This window comes from Phaenicophaeus curvirostris, chromosome 4 (assembly GCF_032191515.1).
Source record: "Phaenicophaeus curvirostris isolate KB17595 chromosome 4, BPBGC_Pcur_1.0, whole genome shotgun sequence".
NCBI classification, from domain to species: domain Eukaryota; kingdom Metazoa; phylum Chordata; class Aves; order Cuculiformes; family Cuculidae; genus Phaenicophaeus; species Phaenicophaeus curvirostris.
Window position 1 is genome coordinate 50,572,284 of NC_091395.1, and position 25,002 is coordinate 50,597,285.

The following is a 25,002-nucleotide window of genomic DNA, read 5'->3' on the forward strand; positions in this document are numbered from 1 at the left end:
TTTGGAACATCTAATTGTTGCTCAAAAGGTGAAGTTGAGTTCGGTCTTGCATATTAGCTAACATAGCAGCTACTCTGTGAACGTAATACATCAACTTGAAAGTAATTGAGAGAATTTCTCTTTTTAAATACACCCCCAAAACAATTCATGTAATAAGTTGCTGTTACTTATCACCTGCTATATGCTGTTACTCAGGCAAGTTTGAGGTTGGCTGGATTTTTAGGTGTGTTTTCCAATTCAGGATATTAGAGGAGTTGTGGATTTTTTAGGTATGAAAACTTTGGGGTGTCTTTTGAATTTATTTTTTTAACCCTATAGTAGCTAACCTCTGTACTTGAACTTTATGTAATTTTGTCATGCTCTGCTTCTTAATTTTTCAGAAATCTTTCATAGGGGTTAATCCCAAACACTGAACCTCTTCCTCTGTGATACCTTTGGCTCCGAAACTGATAAAGAGTAATTACATTTTAACTTCAGTTGTAAGCTGCAGTTAGGACATGAAGCCCAATGAACTTCCCTCTAGCAATATGCTGTAGCTACTGTAAGTTTTGTTTACATCGTTGGAGACTTTTGACTTTACTGCTACCTTTACTGATACGGTTTTTTTCATGTAGTCGAACTTAATCTAATCAGACTGATTCTGTAGGATACCTCAGGCTGTATTCAAATAAAGCTCTAGTTATACTTGAAGTTCTGGGCAGCAGCTGCAATTTTATTATTGCTCAGTATGTACCACTAAAAAGCTTGAATATCTCAAGTGAGTTTCCGTGTGTCACTCACCCTTTGGGCTCCTTCCAAACACTGCCAGCTGAACTGAAACTTCAATATTTTGTCTTAAAGCTTGGACAGTTGAGTTAGTTTTCAGCTTAACATTCTTCCATTAAGCATCTGGACTGTTGGGTAGTGTCTTGGAGGCCAGGGGGGCAGAGATTGAATCTGGTGTGGTGGAGAATGGAGATGAATGACAAGCACAGACTGGTTTTGTAGATGTTTGTTCTGGACACAGCGAGAAGAGAAACTTCCAGATGGAAAGAATGGGTTATCTATCTGTGACTTTACATTTCATTTGAGAAAGTGAACTAAAATGTCAGCACATGACACCGTGAATTTCTGTTCAGGTATTCTTTTAATTGTAGGGATAGTTATGTAGCGCGTTTTTTGTTTACTTAGTGCTGTTCACAGTTGGTGTAACTGGGTAGGTGTTAAAGGACAGCTGACCCACTCACTTCCAAACTGGAGTGGATGTCGGGTTTTGTACAAGATGATTTAAACTACTTCTCCTTTGTGAACAGTGCAGTTCACAAATGTAGGCAGAATGAAATGCAGTATATTACTGCTGCGTAGCAAATAGTGTTTGCTTGCCTTAATTGTCTAAAGAGGAAAAAGTGATGCTGCTGTGATACATTGTGCTGTCAAATGCACAAACTACAGAAAGAAGGTGATGTTTTATTAGTTACAATTTAGCAGGTAAAATTCAGAGTTAGGATTTTATCCATCTTTAAATGCTTCCCTTTATTTCAAGTCTTCAAAAGATTTTACTTACTTTTTCAAGGAATTGCATAGTATGTTCTCTGTTTATACATAAACATTAGCTTGCTTCGTATTTGCGAAAGCTGATCTAATTTTCCTGCCTGTCTCTAAGTCCCACTTAAAAACTTTCTTTTACATCTTAAAATCTTCAGGATGTGGCTTATTTACCTTTAGATTGCACTTATTATGTGGGTCTCTTGTATTTTTGGAAACACTAATTAGGAAGTAGAGCAAACTGTACATGAAAATTGATGTTTGCATGGTTCACACATCACTAAAAGAAACTAGTACATTTGTGTTGCAACAGAGCACTGAAAGTCACGTTGGGTGTACAGATCTTTGTAGATACCTGCAGTTTTTTAGTCTGACTGTGAAAAAAATATTTTTTTTCTTCTTTATACAAACTAGATGATGAGGAGCAGTGAATTGCCACTGCAGGTTGAGACTGGAATTGTTAGAAGCAGTTAGAAGCGCTTGATCTGCCTCCAGGGTCAAATTAAAAATAGTAAAGTGCTTTTGCTGTAGTTTGGCAGTACAGAAGAACAAAAACAAACTCTGCTGCTTAGGCAAGTTGTGACAAGTATGCAAGTTGCACAGAGACTTCTGTTGTGAAGGAATCTCCAGACATTCTCAAGGCTTTGTTAGGGAGGTACAGCTGAAGTACTGTTTGTTTCTTTTTCTGACCACATCCTCGTGCTAACCAAGCAGGGGAAAAAAAATAATCAGCAAAAATCAGAAAATAAATAAAAGGATTAATATGAAAAAGCTGATTCTTAATGACTTGCATTTGGGAGCAATTGTGTATATAATGAAGTATGTTTGTAATTAAAGTCCAACTAAAACTCTACTTAAAGAATGGATGTACGTAACATGCTGAGTGTGGGAAGCTAGATTTTATTTCAGTATCAATTTTAATTCTTCTATTTTTCATGGGGGAAAAAATCATTATGAATCATTAGTTTGTAAGCAGAGCAACAGTTCTGAAGACGTGCGTAACAGATTTCTCAATTAAAAAAACCCAGAATTTTACAACTTTTGGCAAATGCTGACATTTCAGTTGGGTGTCTAAGGTTTGACTATGCTTTTTCTCATTTTTTTTTTTTTTCAGCATTTTAGACTTCTGTTATCTGTTCTGTGTTGGAGGCCTTTTTCCAATATTTGACTACATTACCAGCTGACTTGTAGCTATTTACATCTTTGTCTACTCTCACATCTCTAAGCACACGTTGGACTTGGGCGAAAATGTCTTGATGGATCAATCCTACGTGTGATATGATAGCAGCACTCATTGTTGATTAACAATGGCTTCTAAGTGGTAAGACCTTTTTCACAGTTCTGTCTTAAATGTTCATGCATTATTTTTTTTCCTTTTTGCTTAGGTCTTTGTGATCTATACCATACTGTTAACAAACTTCAAACTATTTCAGATAGCAATTATCTGAGTAGAAGGATATCTGTACTGTGTTAAATCAAATTAGAACACTTGATTCAATGTGATGTGGTAACTGATCTTGGCCAAAAGTGAATGTCGATGAGGTTAAGAACAGGGCATGTGTCCTTCTGTCTTCCTGTCTGCAGCTCAGGAACTTCCTAAGCCAGATGTGGTGCATGTATGTTAATGATAATCAAACTGTACATTCTCTCAAGTAATTCCTGTATGTTCAATGATTCTCCCAAGTTGTCTTTTGTGCAATTCTGTGATTAATGCAAATTAGACTTTTTTGGTGGTAATAGAGTCCCAGGCAAGTGTCTGAGCTCTGTCCCCTTGTGGAGAACGCCAGGTAATGCAGCTAATTAGTTAAGACCAGCACAATTCCTTATATAGATGCCCTTTTCCTTACTGTTCTCAGTGTAACCATTTTATCAATAATAAATAGATCCGCATTGCTGTCAAGCACAGGACAGTTGTAGATAAAGTGCTTCTGAGCTGAAATGGATATGGATAGATCTAACTAATCCACCATCTAAACTGTCTTTCAAAAATGATGCAATGTACTGCTTCCCTATGGCCAAGTAGTAATGCTGACGGGCTGTGCTTCCTTTTGGCCTTTGAGAACATAGAGTATATTGGCAGGACAGGAAGAAAATATTGAAGTATATTTTTGTGTGGTATTTGCTATGTGGACTTTTGTATTCAGGACTTGATGTATTTATTATGTATTCTATAATATTACATTATAGAATGTAATAGAATATTATATGTTGTATCATTAATTTTAATTATAAATAATTAGAATATTGTTCTATAATATTTTTAGCATAGCTATTGTTTTCCTTTATTGTATTGCCATATGTATTGTTTAAAGGACAAGTATGCAGTAAAGTAGAATTTGAATATATTGTAAGTTCTGGCATTGGGTCATGTCCTGAGTATCATATCCCTGATTTTTGCCTCTGTCACTGGCTTTCATTTCTGGTTACAGAACACTCTGACTTGCTTGACTGTCTTTTATTAGAATTTGATACTGTAATTATTTTTGGTTTGATGTATGTATACTTTCAAAAGATAATAAAATTGTTGCTGCGGAAGTTTAGCTTGAACATCAATATCTTTCTGTTGCTCAAGGAAGGCAAATACACTTGTTACCATTAGAGTAGGAATTTCTGATCAATCTTTGAAATGAAATGGGAAAAATGAAGGCAGGTGGTTTGAGAACCTTAGTATAATTTTTTGTGTTAGTGGTTCTCTTGTGGGTTGGTATGATGTTTTTGGCAACTCATGTTTTTTCTCACTTTAAAAGGCGTTAATCATTATATATATTTCTATATGCTTATTAGCAGACATGCTCCAGTGACAAACAGTGTTCAAGGTTGAATTGTGTATTTCCACATTGGAAAGAAGGCAAGAAGGCTGTTCAGTGCTGATTTAGTTTTTTGAATACTTTTTAGTAATTGTTGTACAATCTATACTTGCAGCTAGATGTTTAAAAAGCTATTGGATAGTAGGTTTAAAAAAAAAATCCTTGGCAATTGTGTTCTTAGGGTTTGCATATATTTTCTGCCTTCGCTATTAAAATCTATTGTGTTGTGTGTAGGCAATAAACATTTGTTTCTCCCTTCAGCAAAAGGTAAAGGCAAGTCTTCTGTCAGGGTGTATTTTCTTGTCAGAATGTAGAGTGTCTTATCTCAAGTACTTTTCTTTCAGAAATACATGTGGGAAGGAAAAATAATATATAGGTGGAAATATGCACCAGCTGTCCTTCTGTGTTACTAATTTACTCCCTGGAATTGATTCCCTGATCAGCAGACCTGGTTGCTTAAGGCTTTATCCAGTCAGGTCTCAAAAAGCTCTGATGGTGAAGATCGCGTGACCTCTCTGGAAAACCATCTGGAGTGTCAGTTATGCTGAAAAGCCTACTCCCGTCAGTAAGTGCAATTACTGAACAGTATTTAGAAGAAGCAGTGTACCTGTTCATGTTCATGCATTATAAGTGTGTTTGTGGGTGTACCACTTTAAATTTGGTAGTTGTTTTTTTTTTTCCCCCCAGAATAATTAAGAGAGTCAAGAGGAGAAAAGTTCAGAGGTGTTTTTATTTTTTTTTAATTTTTTTTTTTCTGCCTCTCCTTGAATAGTCATTTAGGATTAAAGCAGTACCTGGTACAAACTAGCTTGCTCAGCAGTTTATTGGTGTGGGTGTCTGCGTAAATTGTAAGATGCATATTGGAGAAAGAAATGGAAACATTTAGGTTCTTTTTTATTACAATGTTTCTTTTAGGATGCTCTTGTGTTTTACCTAGTGCAATGGGCTTCACCATCTTCTAATAGTTGGGAGCACTTCTTTTCCCCTCCTGCTTCATTTGAACGTTAGTTCTCAGTGCTGCCTGACTAAAGGTTTGTTTCTGTTGGAGAGAGGTGTAGACTTGCAGAATGCCTCACACTTGATGCCTCATGTTGTTCAAGTCATGTGGAACATGTGAGAGACATCTGCAAGAACACAGAAGAGGAAAATGCTGATGGGACACAGAAGAGGTACTTAATCTATAGAATGGGAAACCTGTGCCAGACTAGGGTTACAGAATCACAGAATCACAGAATAACCAGGTTGGAAGAGACCCACCGGATCACCGAGTCCAACCGTTCCTACCAAACACTAAACCATATCCCTCAGCACCTCGTCCACCCGTGCCTTAAACACCTCCAGGGAAGGTGACTCAACCACCTCCCTGGGCAGCCTGTTCCAGTGCCCAATGACCCTTTCTGTAAAGAATTTTTTCCTAACGTCTAGCCTAAACCTCCCCTGGCGGAGCTTGAGGCCATTCCCTCTTGTCCTGTCCCCTGTCACTTGGGAGAAGAGGCCAGCACCCTCCTCTCTACAACGTACTTTCAGGTAGTTGTAGAGAGCAATGAGGTCACCCCTCAGCCTCCTCTTCTCCAGGCTAAACAACCCCAGCTCTCTCAGCCGCTCCTCATAAGGCCTGTTCTCCAGCCCTTTCACCAGCTTTGTTGCTCTTCTCTGGACTCTCTCCAGAGCCTCAACATCCTTCTTGTGGTGAGGGGCCCAGAACTGAACACAGGATTCGAGGAGCGGTCTCACCAGTGCCGAGTACAGAGGGAGGATAACCTCCCTGGACCTGCTGGTCACGCCGTTTCTGATACAAGCCAAGATGCCATTGGCCTTCTTGGCCACCTGGGCACACTGCTGGCTCATATTCAGTCGGCTGTCAACCAACACCCCCAGGTCCCTCTCCTCCAGGCAGCTTTCTAGACAGACTTCTCCCAGTCTATAGCACTGCATAGGGTTGTTGTGCCCCAAGTGCAGGACCCGGCATTTGGCCTTGTTAAACCTCATGGCATTGGACTCTGCCCAGCGGTCCAGCCTGTTCAGATCCCTTTGCAGAGCCTCCCGACCCTCCAGCAGATCGACACTTCCACCCAGCTTAGTGTCGTCCGCAAACTTGCTAAGGGTGCACTTGATGCCTTCATCCAGATCATTGATGAAGACATTGAACAGGGCTGGACCCAGCACTGAGCCCTGGGGAACCCCACTTGTCACTGGCCTCCAGCTGGATTTCACACCATTTCCCACCACTCTCTGGGCCCGGCCATCCAACCAGTTTTCCACCCAGGAGAGTGTGCGCCTGTCCAGCCCAGAGGCTGACAGTTTCTCAAGCAGAACGCTGTGAGAAACTGTGTCAAAGGCTTTGCTGAAGTCCAGGAAGACCACATCCACAGCCTTTCCCTCATCCAGCAGCCGTGTCACTTTGTCATAGAAGGTGATCAGGTTAGTCTGGCAAGACCTGCCTTTTGTGAACCCATGTTGACTGGGCCTGATCACCCGGTTCTCTTGCATGTGCTTCGTGATAGCACTCAAGATCACCTGCTCCATGACTTTCCCTGGCACTGAGGTCAGACTGACAGGCCTGTAGTTCCCTGGGTCCTCCCTGCGGCCCTTTTTGTAGATGGGCACAACATCAGCCGGCCTCCAGTCCAGTGGGACTTCCCCAGTCTTCCAGGACTGTTGGAAGATGATGGAAAGGGGTTTGGCCAGCACATCCGCCAGCTCCTTCAGTACCCTAGGGTGAATCCCGTCCGGCCCCATAGACTTGTGACTGTCCAGTCAGGCTAGCAAGGCTCTGACCACCTCCTCTTGGATCATGGGAGCCTCATTATGCTCCTCTAGCTCCTGGGTTTGTACACAGACGGAACGACCCTCCTTACGACTAAAGACTGAGGCAAAGAAGGCATTAAGTACCTCAGCCTTTCCCTCATCCCCTGTTACTGTTGTTCCTGTTGTAGAAGAACACTGTTGACTGTGTCTTGTAGGATTTAGCTGTGCTAGGGCTCTGGGGACTTGGCTGCTCACATCTTGAAGGTCAGAGGGTTTTTTCTTTTGTAGCAGCTTCCAATGTTCATAAAATTTCTGTTTTGAAAACTTTTGTGAAGCTTTCTCTTCTTAAACTTATTTTCTGTCATGGAGAAAAGCTGTGTATATTTATAATAAATGGTCATTTTTAGTTGAATTGAGGCTTCTTTATGGCCATTTTTTATTGTATATTAAACTTAATATACAAGGCGCTATTAGTGGTGTTTTTTAAGACGTAAAATTTAATACATTTGGCCTTCAAAGGGTCTTGAACTATGTGGATTTTTTTAGAAGTCTGCTTATGCATCAACAAGAAGAAAGTGGTGAAAACTTCTTGTCTGCTAACTGATCTTGGTTAATTTTGTGGTGTTACAGTTCTGTTATTTATATGCAGCTATCTGTATGCATATTTATTTTAAAATCTTATTTTTAACAGTCTTTTTGGTCAGACAACTATTTTATTGTTGGTGGTGGAGATGTTGCTGTTCCCCATGTGTAGCCAGAAACTGTTTGCTTGAGAAAAATTGGGTTGGAGCGGTGCTTAATTTAAAGGAATCCTCTTTATCAAGGTGTAGAGTAACTGCACAAGTTACAGTAAAGACTGTATTACAGTTTAAATCTATGATATATAGTGGAATAGAAACCAAGGGAACTAGAAAATGCCTATCCCTTGGCTAGTAGCTAACAAAAACACTGCATGTCTTTATACAGAACAAGTACTTCAAAGACAGATAGACAGTGGTGGATGGTTTTTTAGAGATTTGGGTAAAGCAGAAGTGATGCAGCTACTTTTGATATCCTCTACGTAGCTGCAGAGCTTTCCTGTGGAAATTCTCCAAGTTCCACCCCCTGCTGTGCTTCTGCCCAGCACGGCTTAATATATCCTGCCTCACTTGGCACTTACAGTGCACCACTGACCATGGAGTTCTCACCTTTGCTGTCCTCCTTCACTCCTCCTCAGAAACAGCTCATGAAGTGCAGCAATGCTGATTCAGACAGTACAGTGACAACAACAGCATAATAAAGTCTATGAGCCTTTGATTTGATTTAAAGGATGTAAAGATTCAGCCTAATATGTACAGCGGAGTCAAGGAAGCAAGAAGTGTTGTGTGAGGAAGAGGGCCCTGTCTCTTTAAGGTCTACTTAGCTACTATTCTTAATTTTAGCTGCATTTCCTTGGCTTTTTTTGTGTGAATGACAAAAGATAGACCTAGTGTAGACAAAATGACAGTTGTGATGCCTCTGTGTATTTCCATTTGTAGATAGTCTTGCTGGCTTGAAACAATTGTACTATAAGCTGACCCGTGTGTGTTAGAAATGTATGTTACATTCTCTAGAGTTTTTTTTCTTCCTGTTAAATGCACATTAACTTGAAAAGAATGGATGTTTTGAAAATTAGTTACTGAGAAATGAAAAGCAGTATTTTTTTTGTGGTGTCCTCCTTAAGGAAGAAGTGATTCCAGCCTGAAACTTTTTCGAAACAGAATCCTACTGTCTTTCACTGTGAAGATTAAGTCTTTTATTATTAGTCTATTTAAAAAGCCACAAGTGAGGTAGGGAGGATGGTCTTTAGTATTTTTATTCAAATCAGACAACTGGAGTGTCATTTTTCCTTTAAATAAAGGAATCCTTACCTTCCTGGGTGATCACATTCAGCTTTGTCCTTAAATTAAGATGATAGCTTCTTTCTGCTCTTGAAAGGCAGGCTTGTCTCTTGTTGCTTCTGACAGGAACAGGCTTAACCTTTCCTTCAAATAGGTCTGATACAGCAAGTGTCTTCCAAATCCGAATAAGGTTTTTTCCTTTATTCTTTACAATGTATGCAAATTTCACATATACTTCTTCTGATGTTAGAGATTTGGATAGTCCTTTCTAACCTGATGATTTACATTTAGATATTAGGAAGAAATTTTTTACTCTGAGAGTGGTGAGGCGCTGGAACAGGTTGCCCAGAGAAATCGTGGATGCGTCCCATCCCTGTAGGTCATAGAATCATAAAATAGATGAGGCCTTGAGCCATCTGACCTAGTGAAGGTGTCCCTGCCCATGGCAGAGGTTGGAAATAGATGATCTTTAATGTCCTTTCCAACCCAACCCATTCTATGAACTGTTTTTTCTTATTTGCTAATAATTGAAAAATGCTGCATTTTAAACTTATTTACTTTTTTTTCTCTCCTGCTTACTAGAAAAATATTTGGACCTTAATTTAGTACCTAACTTAGTTGGACCTCTGTTTCATCTCAAGTATATTGTAACTTTTTTAAAAAAAAAAAGGAAGAGTAAATGAGATTTCATCCAACATCTTCCACTGAAAGCTAATATTTGCTCTCCTGTGCTCAGAGCCCTGAAATCAAAACTCTGCCAAACAAACCTAAGTTACATCTCTTCTCTTTCCTTTCCAGAAATTATAAAAATTCAAATTCCCTGCCTTTTTTTTTTCTTTTTCTTGAAATACTAGGGTTCTGCTATATGGGAACATCTATAGCATTGAAAAGATGGCTCTGTTTTCTTTTAAACAGGAATGACATTTTATGAATGTTTATGTACTAAAGCTACAATACTGGGGTTCCCGTAGGCTTACACAGGGCCCAGCTGGGAGCATCCTTGGCTGCATCTGGTGATCTGGTTGTTGTTACTGATTTTCTTTTTTCCACTCCTTAGGACAGGAGACAATTGAGCATTAATTAAAAAAACCTGTTCAATGGAAAGATTATCCATAAACGTTCTATGTTTGCATACAGGAAAACGTTTACTTTTTTAGGGCTACAAAATTTACATAAAATATTTGCTCTAAATTAATAGCTGACATTCACCTGATGTATTACTATGATAAGTTATAGTTGGATCATGTACCATCTGATAAGTAAGTTCCTGAAGTATCTTACTTTTCCACTGCCTTAAATTTAACATAATTATTACATGCCCATAATAGGTGTGGAAGGCATCTTGATCTGAGCAGGAGTGAATTTGTTTACCTTCAATACAGGTGCCAATGTTTCTATAAGTCATAAAATGTTGAAGACTTCAGCCCAGAGTACCTGGTGCAACTGTGTTTATTGTAAGGACTGATAGATTGGTCTGTTTTCTGTTTAAATCAAATGACGTAGTTCTGGCAGCAGAATTTATTCTTTCTGGCTTTGTTCAGATTATCAAGTGAAAGGCATTCAGGTTACTAATTAAAAGAAGGGGCAGACATCTGTATTTTGCAGAAGAATTGGCGAGCTTTTGCTTTACACTGAAGGAATTCTTTCATTTAGGACTTAAAGTGGAAAATAATACTATTTAAGCTTATATATTTTTATTAGAAAAGTCTTGTAATGCTTTAGAGATGATTATTTTGATCTTTGAGACAGAAGAGATATGAAAGGAAAAAGTTTTAAAGTTATTGTCCCAACATACCTGCTGGCAAACTTACTTGACACCTGTATACTTACCTGATGATATTAGGTTAAGGAAATAGATACATTAGTTTTAACTACCTATATTCTCTAGGTAAGAGTAACCTTCTGAAGTCCCACAGATAGCAGCTCTGTGTGAGGAAATAATGGATATTCAGCAATCTGATTTAGCTACCCTTGTTCCTGAACAAAGATGTAACTCAAGAAAATGAAGTTTATTTCTTCTATGACTAATTTTAATATTAAACCTACCAATTTTGATGTCTAGTTGTACATCCTTCTATGGCACTGTGGTTTTCTTACTAGAAAGAGATCACACTGAAATTTTCTACGGGAGGACTATGTTATATGAGATTCAAAAATATAATACATTATCCCTTAGTTAACGTAAATCTTGTGATACAAATATATTTCATTATAACACTATATTATATTTAGTATTTCAGAAGTTTAGTAGTATGGTTTGTATAACAGAGCACAGAGGATGTATGTCTAAACTAGTAGAGACTCGAGCATGTCAGTCCATGTGAATGGACTCATGAATTTACCGCTCCTATTTTGGTTTGTTTTTTTTTAACTAGGCTGAGTATTAATTTCTACTTTGTTTTGCAGATAAACTTTCTGTGACCTTGTTTCAAAAACTTGGTCCATTTTGCAAGGGAAGAGCTAAAATAGATTACGGTGGATGAATGCTGTGTAAAGCAAGACAGAATTTATTTAATCTGGATGTCAGAGGATTTTAATTGGTATTGGAAACTGAGCTTGTCCTGTGTACTATGAACTCACCGACTGTTTAAAAGTAATAGAAACTATGGAGAAGAGTAACAATGGAAAAAAAGATAGTGATGATTTTCACAGGTCAGTGACATTTGAGACATACTTTTCCTGGCATAAAACTTTTACCAGTAAACTAGGGTTAGGTCAGGCTTGGTAAGGGAAGCAGAATAAGCTGGTGCTGTTTGTACTTTTGGGATTGGAATGAGGATTGTTTTGAATAACAAACCATTCCCTGGCCATTTGACTTCTATGCTTTGGGGCTGATTTTAAAAGTTAGCCATTCAAACATGAGGAAATTCTTCTCTGGATGTGTACTTTAATGTAGTGCTAAAGAGTATTCTAGCAGAAACAGTGACAATGACTGTGAAAATAACCAAAATATTTAAAAAATGGATGCTGAACCACTTCTGTTCTTCAGTAATTCTGGAGGTGTCTGTCTGTGCTTGGTATCTGGTTATTATTTAGTGTCTGTGTTCTGGCTTTTCTATAGGCAGACCTACCCTAACAGTTGGCAACCCTGTTCCTTATATTTCTGTTAAGCACTTTAAAAGCTTTCTGTACAGGTTTTCAGCTCAGTTTCATAGCATTGTTGCCATTGTTGTTGTGACTTCATAGAATCGTGGAGTGGTTTGTGTTCGAAGAGACCTTAAAGATAATCTAGTTCCAACCCACCTACGATAGGCAGGGACACCTTGCACTGGACCAGGCTGCTCAAGGCCCCATCCAACCTAGCCTTGAATGCTTCCAGGGATGGGGCATCCACAACTTCCCTGGGCAACTTGTGCCAGTGTCACCAGCCTAATCATGAATTTCTTCCTAATGTCTAATCTAGATCTTCCCCCTTCCAATTTAAAGCCATTCCCCCTAGATCATGTTGCTACATGCCCTAGTAAAAAGTCCCTCCCCAGCTTTCTAGTAGGCCCCCTTCAGGTACTGGAAGGCCACTCTAAGGTCCCCCTGGAGCTTTCTCTTGTCCAGTCTGAACAACCCCAACTCTCTCAGCTTGTCCTCATAGTAGAAATGCTCCAGCCCTCTTATCATCTTCACGGTCCTCCTCTACACTTGTTCCAACAGTTCTGTATCCTTAATTCTGTTGTGGATTCCAGAACTGGACACAGTACTCAGGGTGGGGTCTCACAAGAGCAGAGTAGAGGGGGAGAATCACCTCCCTCAACCTGCTGGCCACACTTCTTTTGTTGCAGCCCAGAATACGGTTGGCCTTCTGGACTGCAAGCGCACATTGCCAGCCTAGCTTCTCATAAATGAGCACCCCCGAGTCCTTCTCTGCAGGGCTGCTCTCAATCACATTGTCCCCCATCTTGTATTGAAAATGCGGATTACCTCGACCCAGGTGTAGGACCTTGCACTTGGCCTTGTTGAACCCCATGATGTTCTCGCAGGCCCACTTCTCCAGCTTGTCCATATCTCTCTGGATAACATCCCGTCTTTTCCATATGGCAACTATACCACCCAACTTGGTGTCATCCGCAAACTTGCTGAGGGTGCTTTCAATCTCGCTGTCTGTATAATTGATGAAAATATAAAGCAGCACTGGTCCTAGTACGGACCCCTGAAGGACACCACTTATCACGGATCTCCATCTGGACATTGAGCTGTTGACCACTATTCTCTGGATGTGACCAGCCAACAATTCCTTATCCACTGAATAATCCATTCATCAAATCCATCTCTCTCCAGTTTAGAGAGAAGGATGTTGTGGGGGATCATGTCGTCAAAGATTGTACTGATAACTGTTCCACAGAACCTTTTTTTTCTAAAAAATATTGGGAGTTTTATGTCCTTCACATAGAAATACCAACATCATGCTTGTCATCATTTACTTTGATCCTTTTTTAATGGAAAAATCTGTCCACTTCTGTTATGGGATTGTGCAATGTCTTCTCTTGGTGTTCCTACTTGCATGAGAATGGTTCTGATTCAGAGGACATACTGCTCTAGGACTTACTTTGAAATGTAAGTTCTTATTTGAGAAATTCTGCTGGTGGAAGAAATTCATGGGTTTAGAAGATCTTGTGTGATACATCAGTGCTTGGAACAGCAGAAAGTTCATGACATGAAGGTCGGATCCTTTTCTTGAGTGAAAACTGTGGAAGCTGGGGGATAAGACAATACCTTGATCTTGTCAGGAACTCCTAATGGCTTCAGGCAAGCATTGTATTCTTGCATGGGACTTCAAGATAAGAACAGTTATTACCTAATACATAAGTGGTAAAAATTTCGGGGCTTTTTGTTAAATGGGATAATGTTGTTTGTTACTTTCCTCTCATTTCTCAGGAAACAGAAATCTGGACTGCAAGAAAGTCTTGAGGACAACTGAAACTGTTCACATGTTTGCATGAAAAAAACAGTAAAGCCAAATTACACAAAGATAAATGGCTTAGCTTTAAAATATTTTCTATGCAAAATAATATCTACAAGAAGTTTACACTGATAACAAGGTTTGCAAAATTGTACATTGCTTTGCCCCTACTTATACCATGTTTTTTTTCTTTTTTTTCCCCGTGGAATTGCATTAACTGAACTGCTCCAAGGAAGCCATTAATGCAAAAGTACCTTGGGAATTAAGGGGTAAAGTACAATTTCAAATTGTATGAATGATAACCTCTTGTGTTAAATATCTTTTCAAGTTTTGAAACTTTCTGACATATAAAGTTAAATCCTTTAAATATATCAGATTTGTACAAGTGGTTAGTCCAAAATGCTAAAAAGTGAGATGACACCATAATATTACGAACTGTGTTCTCCTTACGTGCGTGGTTTTTTTTTTCAAGATTGTCTGTTCAGGTTCTCTATTTGAAGAAAATAAATATATATATGCGATTATATCAATTTATAGTTCTTAAGCAAGTTTATAAGTTCTTATAGTTCTTAGGCTTGTCACTTAAAGGGCAGCATATACAGAGGCAGAAAGGGAGTTTGTTTTCCCTATCCCTACCCCTGTGTTCTTTTGTGTGGAATTATGACAGTGCTCTGCTAGAAAAACCTCACAAGTGGAACACAGCTAGTCCAGTACTGGTACCTCTCATGAGTTTAATGAAGGTGTGCTAATTTATACTGACAAGCTGGACTGCAAGTTTAATTTATAATACTACTGTTTAATTCTGCGTTCAGTTCTGTGTCTCAGATCTACACATTGGGTTTTTTTTTTGAAGAGCAGATTGTTTTCATTGTGATAAGTTCTTACAAATTGGGCTTCTTTTTTGAGGTGTGGGAAAGAAAATCTTCTTGTTGTGTTTTTTTTCCTAAATATTGTGTGCTATTGCAGTTGCTGTGTTTCTTTAGCAGATTCACTCCTACATCAGATGTTAAAGTCAGGTTAAAATTAGCAGGTTGGAGAAAATAGGTGACAATGGTTATTTGGCGCATGCTAATGCAATGTTCCATGTGGGCTCATGGATATATAGTTAAAAACCTCAAGATCAAGGAGTACTAACATTTCTGGAAGAGCTGCAGACTGAGGTAGAGATCACTTTGTATAACCCTTTCGAAAAGCGAAACTTGCACCCTTTCTGTACTACTTGGCTGTTTGAAACCACTTTGCCAATACCTCCAGTACCAGTGTTCCAGCAGGAGGGACAGTTTTGCTTTGGTTTCTTTTGTACTGTTTTGTCCTACCAACACAGTCACATTGCTGAGAAGCTGGAAGAAAGCCAGGGTTCTGTGTGCCGACAGGAGATGTGCCACACCACAGCAATGCCACCCCAGGGGAGATGGTGTTCTACTGCCAGAAGGTCTGCAGTGTACGCTTCCATCTTGCTGGCACAGGGACTCCTCCAGTGCCGGTGTGGTTGTACCGCTTGGCTGTTTTGCAGGTGCAGTTGTGGCTAAGAGTTCTGGAAAATGCATTGCTGCCCTGCTGACACAGATGCCCTCAGCTGTTGGCTTCTGCCAGTGTTGGCAGAGCCAGGAAGCCATGGGCAGTCTCCCTTCTCTGTGCTGCAGGGCAGTCTGTGTGGCACCCACGAATGAATCCAGGTATCTTGCCCACTTTTGGCTTTGGGAGGAGGAGGAGGAGCGTGGGGTGCGTAGCCTGGCCCTGCTGCCTGGGGGCGCCGCAGGCAAAGCGGGGGTGAGGTATGGGGGCTCCTTCTGGACCCCTCTGTTCCCTTATTGGCCCCCTCAGGCTGAGGGGCACCACTCTGCCCCAGCCTCCAAAAATCCCGGGACCTATTTGACTAGCTTACAAATTATGTAGAGAGAAAGTCCTGTGTCCTCTCTGTGACAGCAGCTGGAACTGGGGTGGGATAGTTTTAAAAACATTGTGTTAAAAAGTAATTTTTCTTTTTTTTATGTGCTTGTTTGTGACAAGACCTATCATATAATGCATGCCCTTGGTAGGCTATAGGGCACCTCGGCTATCTTCTAAGATTATACTTCCTGGCGTGTTGTCTTTTACTGTCATTGCTGCTAATTCTAAAAATTCTCTAGGCATGTGAACTTGAGGGATTTGCAAATAGTTTTTACTCACTGGGATCTTTCTTTGATTGTGCTCTGGTTTTTTAGCATTTCTCATTGTTAGGATGTTCCTGCATCAACAGGTTCACCTGATTAAACAGAATTCCTATGTAGCTGCTCTTCTTGTGTGCCCCCTGCAAATGATTTTGCTGCTTGTGTCCTGAAAAGTCTAATCCAAATGGACAGTGCTCTGAGAAGTGCTGTTACCCTCTGATTGCTCACTGTGTCTCTCTGTGGTATTTCTGCATGTTTCATGATCTGTTCATGTTTCCTTCTGATGCGGATTCCTGTTCCTGAGGGATGTGGACATTGGATATCATCTTCTTGCTTTTTCTATCACTGCCTATGGAGTTGTGGTAGGGGAAGCCTGAATGACCTCAGCAAGCATTGTGGTGCAACACTGGAGTTCTTTCACTGTAAGAGAAGTGCAATGCACACAGAAAGACATCAAAAGGCTTACTGTAATATAAACAGTAATTCTATATAAGCTTAAGTCTCCCGTTGTCTGATTTATTTCAAGGTTCCAGAGTAAGAGAGTGCTAAATTTTATCAAATAAGGCTTTTTTGTAGCCTGCATTTTTTGATTTTGTTTAAAGATGAATTTGATTATATCAACTGTAAGAATTCTCATATGTTTTCTCTTGACAGGTTATCTATAAAGCTTACTCAGATTATGTAAAAAACACAATTGTACATTGTACTGTGTAAGGAAGATAGTAAGAGCAAGTGTGAGAGAGGAATATACATGAAATGATATAGGCAGAAATGTAAGCTTTCTATTTTAGCTTATTTATAAAATATTGTGTTCATAGAATGTCCTGGAGTTAACCATCATCCATCTGTATACATGGATGGTGGTCTATAAATAAAAATATATGAACTTATGTAAACATATATACATGCTCAATGATATTCTGTAGAAAAATCCTTGATGTCATTTTCTTAAGAGTCGAACAAAAGCCATCTAGAAGGAAAAATCAATCAAAAGCTGTTGGATGCATCTGTGTTACATAGAAGCTTTATTAGTTTATAAAGTTTAATCTTGAAATATCATCATGTATGGTGGGTGGCTTGTGTTTCTTGTTTGTATTTTCTTCGTAAAACATAGAATGTTTTGGGTTGAAAGGGACCTTAAAGATCACCCAGTTCTACTCCCCCCTTCCATTAGATCAGGTTGCTCAAAGCCCCATCCAACCTGGCCTTGAACATCTCCAGGGATGGGGCATCCAAGACTTCTCTAGACAACTTGTTCCAGTGCCCCACCAACCTCACAGTGAAGAATTTCTTCCTAATATATGATCCGTATCTCCCCTCTTGCAGCTTAAAGCAGTTACACCTTGTCCTGTCCCTGCACTTGCTCGTAAAAAGCCCCTCCCTATCTTTCCCGTGGGCTCCCTTTTTAAGTGGGAGCCTGGAAGGCTGCTCTGAGGTCTTCCTGGAGACTTCTCTTCTTTAGGCTAAACAAGTTCCTGTACTAGTGTCTTTTTTCCCCTGAGCTTTCTGCTCCAAATGCAAGGCATCTTTCATTTTGCCATCTTTAAGCTAAATATAGAACAACATTTAAAATCCTTCTCTAATAAAAACAAAAAACTCAGCTAAACCAGGCATGTACGGAGAAGTGGCCCCAGGGATAAAGCGGACATTTGGACAAAATAAGATGGGTTATTTCTGTACTTAGTGTTTTCTGGAAGGTGATTAGAGTATTTTAAGTGGTAAATATAGCATCAGAGTCTCTGCAAACCAGAACTTAATATTAGTTAATATCTTTGTAGCTAGTAGTTAAACCATGTGAAAATACAAATGGTCTGAATTGTGCTGTTAGACGCTTTGTTCATAAAGCTGGTGCATAGACTTTCTGAATGATAAGTCTTATCTTTCAAATGCAGATGAACACTTTCTGTGCACTTCATGAAAATTAAGAGCTATTGAGCTCTGCTAGATCAAAATTTTAAAACATACCATGCATTTTATTAGTGCTTAAATTTGTTGCAGTGCCTTTAAATATGGTGTCTTCTACAAGCAGAGAGTTTAGCATGCGTTGGTTAATATATAGGCTTGTTGTTGTTTGGTTTTCTTATCAGTCTGTACAGTTAGACGTCTTTAAAATCTGCCTTGGAGCAGCTGGCAGCTGACGTGCTGGTGTTGGCACCACCCAGGTTCGACATGACATCACCAGGAGAAGTCTACCTCGGTGCTTAAGGAAGTTGATGTGGGAGCTACGCTCTGTAACACGTAGTTAAACTAGTGAGTTTAGTAAATACTGAGGACACAGAAGGCATGCAAAAATGGAATTCCTGAAGAAAATTGTTCCCACTGTTTCTGGAGATGTGGTTCTGGATGTTGGGAGTACTGCCCGTGAAAGCTCTCCAAGGCTACTGAAGATGAGACGTGTCAGGCTGCTTTTATTAGGGCAGACAATAGATGAAGATGAGGAGACACATGTTTTACATCCTGATTACAGTATGTATCCATGTCATCAACCTGGTAAAAAGTGATTGCTAAGCTTTATCTTTGGATCATGATTATTTTGCTAAATTGACAAATTTGATTTCAAAAGGCTTTTTTTTGTCAGTCATTCGGCTAATAGTGTCTTTAGTTTTAGAACTATTTTATAATGGATAGACTATCCCGTGTTAGTGACCGATTTGAAAGCAATTTTACAGGTTTTCTGACATATTCCTTGTCTTTGTGTGCCTGTGTAACTTTTTTCCCTTTTTGGGATAAATAGGCCTATTTAGTTTTTAAATTGTAATGTAGCCATGATTAGGCACTAGGAGCTGTGTGGACAGATGCATGCTGCATAGAGCTCTGACTGCAGTGCATGGTTCAAGTTTTGTCATCTTTTCTCTCCCTGTTTTTCAAATCCCTAAAGTTTTCAAAGGCTTTCTTTTTAAGATTTTTTTTTTTTTCATTTAAAAGATGTTTATGCTTTCTCTTTTTAGTGTTTTGAAGATTGCATTTTTTTAATAAACATGTAAATAAAAATAGCCAAGTAAAAATATGGACATTGCGTAGAGAATTTTTAACTTGAGAACATGGTTAAGCTTACTTGCATGAAGAATTTTTTTACTACCTTTTCCTGTCTTAATGTTGCAATGTATTGTGCTAATAAAAAGTAGTAGAATGAGTTAATGTTCCTTTTTCAGTCAGTTCAGCTGGGTGGCAATGGAAAATCTAGTTTTAAAGTTTTCTCCTTCTTGCTTTCAGTTAAAATAGTAAGGTCTTGGATACTGAATGGCTGACAAAGGCACAGGTTTTACCCTTGGCTTTGTGGTGACTATTTTCAGGAATTAGCTTGGCCTTGAAATTTTTTCCCTTATGTGTATAACTGCAAAGGTAGGAGATGGTCACATCTGTCTTACTAGATGGTGAACTTACAGCCTTAACTATGAAATTAAGCTTGTGGTGGTGGGAGTAAGGGATTTCCTTGGAAAGATTTTTTCTTAGCATTTTCAGTTGTCCTATCAACTGCTTTTTTTTTTTTTTTCACCTGTCAGGTTGAGTAATGTTGGCAGTGGGGAAAGCAGGGACTGTTCTGTTTTGTTAAAGTTAATGTTGTAATGGTATGGAGCGTTGAAGACTTATTACAGAATAACGTCTGTTAAGACTGTTATTGCCTACATGCTTGAAATCTCTGATCAGAAGCTTGTAGTGTCTGGAAGGATGATGCTCTTTTAGCCAGGTTCATGTCCTCATTTAACTTTGTATTTTGTAGAACCCTGAAGTTTATAGTTGGATGTTACTATGATGTTCACTGCTTAATTATCTCCAGAGGGTATCTCATCAATTTTGCTTTTATGCTGTATTGTGGTTTCTTTATAGCTCTCACTTATAAATAGTATTTTATTTCAAATGTTATAATATCTGAACAAATAGGTTTGGTTTTGTGCCAGATTAAAAGAAAATGCTACCATCTAATCTCCTTCAATACCTCGTCGATAGTTCAAGCAAATAAGGATAGTAAACATAGAATACGCCAGTCCTACCATTGAAGATGAATTCTCCTCTTGCTCAATAAATACTTGCCAAATGGTGATTACTAGGAGGGATTTTGTGGAAATCAGTAGTGCCAAACTAATATAACTTAATAGTGTGATGTCATCGTTTGCGAAATGCAGACTTATGGTCTGTTCTGGGATCATGCTTTTACAATAGTAGATAGTAGCTGAATCCTCTTTAAATTATCTGCTTATTTCTATTTTTGTATCTTGGTAATGGAATGAACTGCTCTGCTGGAAAAACAACTGTGTTTACCAGTTGGGTGTGCTGCGGAAGGCTAGTGTCGGCAAAACAGGTAATAAAAAAATAGAGTTATTTGGAAAAAAATTATGAACATTTACTTGCATAATGTCACCAGTTGTGGTGAATTTAGTATAATGAAGGCATTCAGGAACTTGATAGATGTTTAAAGCTAAGGTGGTTTGTCCTATGGATTTGTGAGAGTTTGAAAGAGGGTAGGTTGTTTGGGTTTTTTTCTCATTTTCCTTTCTGTTCCCTATTGCTGATTTTTAGGCAACATTTTTGTATAAATGAGAATTTTGGTGAAACACACAGTCTGACAACTATTTTAAAGTATGAAAGTATTTTAGAAAATCCTAAACAAACCACTCAAAAAAGCCCTGTTCCTGGCATCCAAAGCATAAGAGTATTATTTTGATAACGCCACTTACTTGAGTTTGCATATATCTGACCTAAATATTTTATGTGTAATTCAAGCGATGAGATTCTTTTTTTTTTAGGATTAAAACAATTAACGGTATTGCCTTTCAAAATGTTACCTCAATTAGTATATACAGACCTTAGAAATGTGTCTTTTAAAATATGTAGCTTCTGTCAGGCTGTTTTGAAGTGTATTTTAGAAATCTTCCATAACTGTCTGTTTCAGATTTATAAGTTTATTTAAACTCAAGAAAAAAAATCTCACTTTCTGAAGTATTTGCATATAATTGTATGCATCACAACACTTAACAGATGTTAGTAAGTAGCTCTTTGAAATTTGCTATAGCACTTAAGAGTCAACATGTTCTCAGTTTTAAAATTTGTCTCTAAAACACTGCAGTTCTAATCAAATCAAAATCAAAGATGTGCTTGGGGTATTCAGATAAAGTATTTTCATGTCTCAACACACACATACAGACACATTTATAAACTACTTCACATTCTCCAATTTGCTGTTTGTAGTCTTAAAGAAGGGCAATACCATGACTGCTCTGCAAACTATCAAACGGCTGCTGTACCTGTGGCGTGTGGAATGTGCCCGTCTGTTGCAGGTTGGTGCTTTGATTATCTTGTAAGGCAAACCTGCAATAACTGCACAAGAGATGCTAGATTTATCAGTGATGTGGGTTTTCTTATTGCTCACAGTGTCCATGTTACTTCTGTGTATGGAAAACTTCTCCATTTGCAAACATTAAACCTGCTTCCCTTCAAGTGCTTCTGCTAGGGGAGCAGCAATAAGCCAACAGAAAAGGGTTCTTCCACGGTAAAGAAATGAGTAATAGCGTTGTGATTGCCTCATGGGGCTGACAGCAGGGTTTGGGTTGACATAAACTGCCAATGAGCACCGTGTCCCTGTAATACCAGCTACTCTGCGGGACATATTCAGCTCTGTGTTGCATCTTTTATCAGCCTTGTACAGCAGAGGATGACCAGGAAGCCAAGCGTCTGTCTTAAATAAAAGTGAGCTTCTGTGCTTGAGTTCTAGTTAGAGAGGACTGAAGGGGTTAGTGGGCTTACATTCAGAGGCTGCTCTGCAATACTATTTGGGATCCATAGTGCTACTTACATAAAAATCCCTAACCCTTTCTCCTATTTTCTTATCACAGCAGATAGCATTGTTTTGCTTGAGTAATGCCCCAGGAAATTGTTCTGTGTGTATTTTCCAAATGAAGTAATAAGGAACCTTTCCCTAAAGGTCTCTTGAACCTGCCCTTGAAGCTATTTGCAACAGAAGGCAGGGGAAGGGAATTTTATTTAGGTGTTTGAGTGTGATGTTACAAGTGAATCAGTCTGATCTAACGGTTTGCTGCCAGTGAAAGGGGCAATCTCGCTACTAGCTCTACAACCCTACCTCATCATCTGTCGAGTGCTGGTGTGGCCTTTCCCTGAGCTGAGTCATTTCACAAAACCAGCAGAAAACGTTCTCATATTTTGAGGATGGTATTTTGGAGATGAATTGGTGAGGGGAATCAGCTTGCTGAGAGGGCCTTTCTGATCAGTCGTGAGGGCAGCATTACGTGTCTTACCATCACCAAAAGCAGCAGTCACCTTCTGGATACCCTATGTTTTAAATATATTGATTTGTGGAAAAATAAACTCTTTAATATTTTAGATAAATGGAATCACAAGCTTCTCTCCAGAGTTTTATTTTAAGTGCAGTGATGATATGTTTTATTATTACTGCTTATAAGCAGATACAATGACCATTGGGTAAATGTTATTTAAGTAAGGCATTTGATAAAGATGGAGTCAATAATGAACTGAAATTATGTCCAGCAAGTCTTTTTAAATGTAAGCCTGAGTGCAAAGGGAGTCCTCTGACTTTTTCATTTTACCTTTAATATGGAAAATAGCTATATTTAACTGTTTTTAAAAAAATGATGTAATGCAGTTCTAGGAGATATCTCAAATGCGATTTTTGGAGCTACTTTTTTGAGATCTGATTTTTTTAATTGTGTTGTGTGCCTGGCTGTATGCCTAATATGCTTTTACTGTAGTTGTCTCAGGCTTTCCTCTGAAGAATAAGCATGTGGGAATTTACAATGAGTGTACTTTTTTTTCCTACAGTGTTTGTGGGTTTTTTTCCTTTTTCTTTTTTTTTTTCCCCCCCTTTTTCCTAACCTTACCATTACCTCATCTCAGAGTGGCAAAGTAATTGTAACTTAGTGCTTCTTTCAAGGTGGGTGTCAGACAGCTCAAAGGTAGATCTAGAAGGGCCTTTTCTTTATAGTTAACAGCTACTTATATGGATTTCATGCCATTTCAGGCAACTTATTTGTTTTTTATTGTTTTATTTGTTTTTATTGCTTTATTTTTTTGATATCGTGGACAGAGCTTACAATTTTTCTTAATGCTGTTGCACACTTAATAGATTATCTCTGCATCACATTTGCAGGGATTTTTATGAAGCTTCTGAACTTTCAGCACTTAGAAGGTTTCATTTGACAACTGAACCAATGTAATGGCTCAATGCTATGGAAAGGAGGTTGTACCCTTCCACCTGTATAGTTGTCTTGGCTAGTCATTTTTGGTGATCCTGGTGTATGTCTGTCCTTGGTAAGACTATTAAGTTTGCTAAACCAAGAGGAAACCCTGCTTCACTCAATACCAGGCAGCAAACTGGTACACTGAGAAAGAACCAATAGGAAATTTGGGAAGTAAATGTCAGTAATCCTCATGTTTGTTTGTTTTTTTTCCCCTGTTCTTTTTGTCTTTCTGTTCCACAAATCTTAAGTTGAAAAGTCAGAAGTAATAAGAAGTCTGGTTTAAGGAAGAAAAAAATTAGTCATGAAATTGGACGATATTTAGCCACAACTATTCTTGAAAATATTATCTTTAGGCTAATTCTTTGAGATAGTGTGGTTAAAACTTAGGGGAGGGATTGTAAATAAAGCAAATATCTCTTTACCTTTTCAGTGCGCAATTACTTTACACTAAGATAGTTAGGGGAGGGACAAAATAAAGCTTACTTGAAGGAGAGGGGGAGAGAGATGATAGTATGGGGAGAATGAGAGAAAATTTAACATAGCCAGAAAAAACAAGCAAGTCTTCCTAAGATCCTGCAATAACCGATTAAGGGAAACTGTGAAGTGCTGAACAACAAAATGCAGAGAAACTCATCGTAAAGGTAATTCTATATGCTATTGTAAAAGCATTCTCTCCATAATAAGCTGGCAATACAAGGACATAATATTCTTTTGAATTCTTTTTGTCTATATGGTCCACAGGTCTTGAAGGTGATATTTTGAGAGAGAGAGAAGGGTTTAGTATGTTGTTCCTTTATAATTTGCACTGTCAATCTCTGGCATGTAAAACAACTTTTGAAACATACCTGTGACACTGATATCTGTTTTTTTTAATGTCTGTCTGCAACCAAAATTAGAGTTTATAAGAGGCCGGACACTGTATAAAATGAAAATCTCAGCTTATTTTTAAGGAGCCATTTTCATTTAAGTAAAAAAACCTATTGTCCTTTAAAACACATTAAAATCAATCACTGGGCTAAAAAATCCAAAATACTCCCCCTAATGCTGCAGAAAGTATTTCTAAGATCAATACAATTTTTACCAGCAGGGTTGCATCAGCAGTTGTGTACAAAAATGCCATACTAGTGGCATTGCAATGCACACTTAAGTTACAGAAAGATTATGATTTGAAGATTTTGTTAAGCAGGTCGTCACTTTTCAGTTGAAAAGGAAAAGGTTCCGTGTTTCAAATGTAAAAGTTTTAGTTTATAGGTGCTCTAACAAGTCTTAATCTCCTCTAGGGGTATTTTTTCCTGTTTCTAATGAAAATGTGAATTTTAAATGCAAGAGGCAGATATGACATGACATGATATTTTTCAGTAGTTCAGGATACTTCTGGTAGCTGTTGGCAGTTTCTTCTGGCTGCACTTGTTAGCTGGTTTATGTCTTAATTTGTAGACTTTGTTTCTTGTTTCTTTTGTTTTAAGCTCTTTAATAACAGAATGATTCTTAACATTGTGAATGCTAACTTTTAATGTGTTCCTTATAAAAAGTATTATGTGGATCCAAACTGAGGGAGAATAATTTCAGCTATCTCATCTTAATCAAGGGCTACTTTGGAAAGCCTTTCCATTTTCAGTAAATGGCATTCTTTGTGTCTCTGTATCAGTGAATTGCCTTTAGTTGCCCTTCAACTAAGGAAATGTCATGAGTGCTTTCTTTAGTTTGGAATATGTTTTCTCAATTAGTAAGCGCTGTTGAATACCTGTGATTTGGGAAGCAGTGTTCGTGACCTCTGCAGTTTTACTCAATGTGCATCCTCTTGTTCTGCAG

At 38.6% G+C, this 25,002-nt stretch overlaps 1 protein-coding gene across 6 annotated transcripts in view; it reads left to right on the top strand.

Annotated features, from left to right (window-relative positions):
- The window catches only part of FRYL (FRY like transcription coactivator), a 171,604-nt gene that overhangs the window by 9,922 nt on the left and 136,680 nt on the right, over positions 1-25,002 (top strand). For 3 of the 6 annotated variants that reach the window (XM_069856042.1, XM_069856043.1, XM_069856044.1), the window contains exon 1: positions 18,186-18,445. The exons of 1 other annotated variant lie outside the window; for it this stretch is intronic. In XM_069856042.1, coding sequence (XP_069712143.1) covers positions 18,271-18,445 — 175 coding nt within the window. In that variant the 5' untranslated portion in view covers positions 18,186-18,270. Of the gene's footprint in view, positions 1-2,638; positions 2,846-18,185; positions 18,446-25,002 lie in introns of those variants that run through there. 2 more of the 6 variants (XM_069856046.1, XM_069856045.1) reach the window with 2 other exon arrangements.